The 6,272-nt window shown below is 46.6% G+C and overlaps 1 protein-coding gene across 1 annotated transcript; it reads right to left on the reverse strand.

The window, feature by feature from the left end:
- On the reverse strand, window positions 4,447-5,393 carry LOC100520207 (olfactory receptor 56A1). Its single transcript, XM_021102654.1, is given in 2 exon segments — window positions 4,447-5,261; window positions 5,264-5,393. Coding segments are annotated over 2 exon segments (942 nt in total). The 5' UTR covers window positions 5,391-5,393.

Consider the following 6,272-nt stretch of genomic DNA (forward strand, 5'->3'; position numbering starts at 1 on the left):
ACCAGAGCTTTCTAAAAAGGGGACTTTCATGCACTGGGTATCCTGGTTCTTCACCTAGTTATGTAGTTGGCGGTGTGTTTATTTGAGATGAATGCCTTTAGAGTGGACGCCTCAGCAGTGGAAAGCTTGATGTCAGGTATTTACACGACAATAAAGAAGCTAATTGTTGGGGGCATAAGGTATGTGTGATTCTAGCACAAGGAACTGACCTAATACATCAGAAATCTGTTAGGTATTTGAGGTTCATTGCCAAAGAAACATGAACTTGGCTTTTAAAGAAAGCTTTTCATTAAGGATTAAAATAAGCATTGATCCTCATATTCTATGCGCAGGAAGAAGGCTCCAGTGTGGTATCTACGGAAGAAGCCACAGGCTCCAATACCTGCTTCATTTAGTGTCATTCGGGACGTTGAAGAAGGCACAGCCCCCCAAGAGCAGAACAAGGGGCCCCGGAAAACAGTGGCCAGGAGAATCCTTCCCGGAGAAGGTAACCAGTGTCTAGTCAGGGAATTGCCTCACCATCTGGAGATGCAAGCATTGCAGTGCCTGCCCCCAAAGTATCCAGCCATTACCCCTGACAGTTCCTGCTAAATATACCCCATGGTGCATCTCCACCTGGGAGTCTTTAAGGCTGGTAGTTGGTTTCTGCAGCATCATTAAATACGTGCCGGGAGAAGGAAGATGCTGGTCCAGGGGGAAACACATCAGGATGTGGTGGAGATGACACCCCCTCCTGGAGGTCTCAGACTCTGTGCTAGATGAGAGTTCATTTCGCCTCACTTGGGAAGAGGCTAATTATGTGTTATATGTGAGAGTCTCTCTCTTTTTTTCCTTTTTTTTTCTTTTTTTACAGCCATACCTGTGGCATATGGAAGTTCCCAGGCTAGGGGTCAAATCGGAGCTGCAGTTGCCAGCCTACACCACAGCCACAGCAACACCAGATCCAAGCCACATATGCAACCTGCACTGGATACTTAACTCACTGAGTGAGGCCAGGGATCGAACCTGCGTCCTCACAGACACTATGTCTGGTTCTTATCCCGCTGAGCCACAAGGGGAACTCTGAGAGTCTCTTAAGACTCTTAAGACTAAGAATGAATATAACTATTGTGAAAACCGAGAGACACAGTTCCTCCTGTAGACAGCTGGACATTTGTGAGGAGTCTGGCCAATGGAATGATGGAGAAAATGATGGAAGCCGCTCTCGGATTGAGCCCCTAAAACCTTCTCCAAGATCTGCACATCCTCTGCCTTCGCTGTGTGACAGCCAGATTCAGAAGCACCAGCGCAAGCCCCGAAGGGCTCAGAACATGGAATAACCACATGTGACAGAAGCATGGGTCCTTAAAGGTTGGCATGAAGCAAAGCCTCCGGGCAGTGGAATCAGGATGTGGATTAGAAGTAAATTTATATCGTGTCAAATTCTTATGGTATCTTTATGGTAGGGTCTAACTTTACCTGCAATTTACTAGTTCAATATATGATGGCTTTTGATGGGCACTGCCTTTGCTGTCTATAATCTGGAGCATGAAAAACTTCAGAAAACTACAAATCTATCTAGCTGAAGTAAAAAATATAGCTAATCTAGACAATGCAATAGGAAATGATTATAGCAGCAATCCTATTTTCTTTACCTGTCTGATAGTTGAATGAACAATTTTGTTCAGTTGCTGCTCTGCAAATGAGATAATGATATTCAGGCTATTTAACCAACTCTGAAGTAGTTTACCATTGTAACATCCACGCTAATTCTACTAGGCTAATACACATAAAACAAAAACTAATTTGGCTGTGTAGATGAAGAATGAAGGTTATTAATGTAGTTCTAGCAATATGCTGATGTAAACTGATAAATATCATCAATGATGAATACAGGATTCATGTCAATGTTGATACTGTTTAAAGTCTGGAAAAGAAACTAGATTATATTATAATTATAACAGCTTTTTTTTTAATTATTTTTTCAACTCCCAATAAGCAGAAGTACAGTTTTTCTTGAAGCGACTCATTCCCCTTCCTCCTGCGTGTTGGAGAACGCAGGAGTTTTTCAAGAGTTTGCAATCCGCTTTCAAAAACGAGCCAACACTGAGAACTGCAAACGCACCCCACCATGGCTGTTCCTATGTATGGCCACAGGGGGGCACTGTTGACAAGTCCACATGGAAGCGTTTATTTACTCTGCAGTAAAGCCATCTGGTTCAGGATCCCCGGCTGCACAGCCTTGATGTTCCACAGTCAGCTCTCATGGTTCATGCTCACATGCTTAGAATCTATCCCAAAGCACCACAGAGAGCCAGAGACTACCAACTCCACGGTGGCAAACCTAGTTTTGTTCCCTCCACGATATTTTAGGTGTTCGTTTCCAATGTTGGTCCCCAGCATGGATGCCCTCTTTCCTCCAGATAATTCAATTCCAGGGAACATGCTGCTCTCTCTTACTGCTGGGTCTTGATTTAAACCCACTCTGTTCCGGAATAGCAGAGTTCAGTGGTTTCAGATCTTCTCTCTCAAAAGGCTGTGTGTTCCTCATGCAGGTGTGACGCACCTGCAAACCAGGGAGGGAGGCGGGTGGCCCGGGCAGGTGTCTCCTCTCCACCGTCTCGCGTTCCTGGTACACACCTTGCAGTGCAGTGAACCACCATCAGCCTCTACTAGCAAAGAGACTCTTCACAACTCCATACCCTCCAGTTTATTTTCACTCTGTCTTTCAGTTTTATTGAGATAGAATCGACATACAGCTCCGTATCAGTTTAAGGTGCCCAGCATCATGGCTTGACACATGTGCTGTGAAATGAGTACCACAAAAGTGTAGTTAATATCCAGGGGCTCATGTAGGTACCAAAAGAAAAAGAAAAAAAGGGTTTTTTCCTTGTGATGAAAACTTCAAGTTTTACCCTTTCAGCAAATTTCGTATATACAGAGCGTTGACTCTAGGCGTCACGTGGTACCCTGCATCTCCAATGTTGTTTATAACTTGAAGTTTGTACGTTTCTATGCCACCAGTTTAAAATGCCTCTAGTATATGCTACTTCAGTCTATCCACTCAAGACAGCGTTTAAAGATTTCTGCTGAGCACATTTTTTTAATGCTATGATAGAATCACAACAGGCGTGTCTGCCCTTCAAGATCAAGCTCTTTGAGTCATCCTGCTCCTCCACGCCCTTTCGCTCTATGCAGATTCACCCCAAAGCCTGTCTTAGGACCACTGTGTCCAGGCCCTTGAACCACTGGCCCTGGGCTTGACAGCTTTGTGAGAACCTGAGGTCCTCTTAACCTCTCTCCTGAGAACCAGAGCAGAGAGCCAACCCCACGTACTGGGCTGGTCTGTTTAGTGCTCTACTGTGAAACAAGATGCACCGCCGACCCTGTCCACACTTCACGCAGCAGCTTCAGCATCAGGAGTAAGGGCATGTTTACGGAGCCCTGGAGGGTCCAAAATTGTGCGTTACTGTGAGGAACGAGAACTGCTATGTTGTCCCCACCTCCTGACAGATCCCTCCCATGCCAATAGGCTCAACCCCGTGTGCACCAGTTTGAGTCAAGCCTCTCGTAGCTGTGTTGGCACTTCATGATCTGGAGAAGCCTAGTTCAGGATGAAGATCTGAATTTCAACCCAGCAACCACTCTTCCTTGAGTCCCTTCTGGGTTCGCAGCTGGGAAAGCACAGCAAAGGCAGAGACCAATAGAGCGACCAGACGCTTGAAAATAGCCCTGGCAATACTACCGATTCTTTGAATTATATCATTTCTGTTAGAACTTTTTTAAAAGCTCATTGTCATAATTCTCCACGGAAGGCTCTTATCAAAGTGAAATGCTCTCATAGACAAACACTGGTATATTGCAAGAGTTCAAAAGATAGAGCTTTTAATTGCCATGTTATTACTATAAGTATTGTCAATATACAAGGACATTGAGGTTACATTATCATTATGAGCCCTCTTGTCCTGTGGTCCGACAGATGCTGTGTCAGACAGGAACCCCCTGGCAGTCCAAGTAGCAGGTAGAGGCAGGAAACACCTATGCACATCCAGGATGAAGCACAGGCAGAGGAAAGTGGGGGAAGTCCTGGCCCCCAGCTTCAGTTGCACAGGAAGGGGCATTTCTGTGGAAAGAAAGAAATCTCTAGTCTGGGGTTGACTCTCTGCTCTGTCACATATCTGCCAGACACATGAGCTCCAGCAGCTTGCACTCTTAAAATCCTCTTTTTTCTACCATGCAAAATAGAAGTAATAACACCTACGAGAGTGTTGTAAAGATTAAATTACTTCACTATAATTGCGGAAGCTCAAAGCAATTACTCAAGACAAATGCGTTTCTTGCTCTTGCTACCCCTCCTGAACCAGGCCAGGGTAAAGGGAGACACCTGGATGAGGCTTTTCTCTACCTCATGCCTGGGAAGCACCGCTAGGAGGAAGGGGAGAGGGATTAGAAATCGGTCCTACGTATTCACCTCCCTCTCTGCAGCAGTTTCTGAATTCCTTGCTTTATCTCCTTGGTCCGAACCCCGTACACAATAGGGTTCAAGGCAGGGGGGATGAGGTGGTGCAGGACATTGAGCAGGATCAGGATGTCCACGGGGACCCTCCTTCTGGCCACGTTCGTCAACACCACGACCAGCAGGATGGTGCTGAAGAAGAGGATGAGGGCGAAGTGGGAGCCGCAGGTGCTCAGAGCCTTGACTGCAGCCCCCTCGGCCTTGAACCTGAGCACGGCTCTCAGGATGAAGATGTAGGAGAGGAAAATGAGGAGGAAGTCCGAGCCCAGTAGGGTCCAACCGGCCACGAATTGGTAGATTCTGTTGAGGGTGAAGTTGTCACAGGAGAGCCTGGACACAGACAGGTTGGCACAGATGCAGTTCTCAATGACATTTCTCCCACAATAGCGGAGCCGGGCAGAGAGGATGGGAATGGGTACAGTTAGAAGGGCATTTCGTGTGACAATAAACACACTAGCCTTGGCCACAAACTGGTCAGTGATGATGGATGGGTACCTCAGAGGGTGGCAGATGGCCACATAGCGGTCGTAGGCCATGACCATGAAGGTGCAGGACTCCATGGGGAGGAAACAATTCATGATAAACATCTGGAGGAAGCAGGCAGAGAAGCTGATGGCCCTGAGGTCAAACCAGAAGATGGCCAGGACCTTGGGGATGACGGTGAGACAGAGCACCATGTCCAGTATGGCTATGAGGCTGAGCAGGTAGTACATGGGCTGGTGCAGGGATTCCTCCAGCCAGATGGTGACCAGGAGGGTGGCGTTGGCCCCATGGCCAGGAGGAAGAGGAGGCTGAGGGGCAGGGACAGCCAGTGCTGCCAGCTCTGGTAGTTAGGGAAGCAGAAGAGGAGGAATTCGGAGACTGGAGCAGAGGAGTGGTTGCCGGGTGATGCCATCCCCTGTATCTTGAGCTGAGAATTCTTCTCTCGACTGACCGCGTGGGCAGGTACAAGAGGGGATTTTGCTTAATTGACTTTCACCCTCTAGGACACTGATGGTGCAGAAGAGACTCTTCCCCAAAAAGGAACATTCTAGTCAATACCTTCAGGGTACAGTGGAAGGACCTGACAAGCAATGCTACAGTGTGAGAAATGGCTCAGTGAAAAAATTGACCGTGAGTGTTAGGCTCATAACATTAAAAATGTGCAACAGATGAGGTGAGAAAGCTACCAGTGTAAGAAAGGCAAAATGCTCAATACAGATGGGCTGAAAACACACCTAGTTTACATACCATCTACATACGATGGAGACAACAGACCTATGGTGGCTTCTTCAATAGGTGTTTCGGAGATAATTTCTGTCATTTGGGAGGTGGAGATACCTTCAGTGAGGCCCTCACTTACTGGTACACCCAGTATAATTTGAGATGGATAATTTTGTTTTATCCCTTCCCTCAAACCATGCTCTTCCTTAAAGACCACTGGTTGATCAATTCCAGTTATCTGTTTCCATTCATCACAGGTTCACCCTTTATTTGTGGAAACTCTACCGCCCAAAACTCATCAAGCCCAAGATACTTGCCTTCAGCTACCCATTGTTATCACGTAAGCTCTAAGTCCAGTGTCTTCACTATTTAACCCTGGAGAACAGGCAGGGGGAGAAACTCTGGACTGGGAGAGAAGGAGAAGAGAATAAGTTACAAGATGTTTTAACAGGTGGAAGTGCATACATGCGCACAATAATGTGGTACAGAGAGTAAAAATTAACTTAAGGACTCTAAAGCTGGATTGGCCGTCTGAGCCAGCATATATCAACCATGCTGTATTGCCAGGCAGTCT

This window comes from Sus scrofa, chromosome 9, assembly GCF_000003025.6.
Source record: "Sus scrofa isolate TJ Tabasco breed Duroc chromosome 9, Sscrofa11.1, whole genome shotgun sequence".
In the NCBI taxonomy this organism is placed as follows: domain Eukaryota; kingdom Metazoa; phylum Chordata; class Mammalia; order Artiodactyla; family Suidae; genus Sus; species Sus scrofa.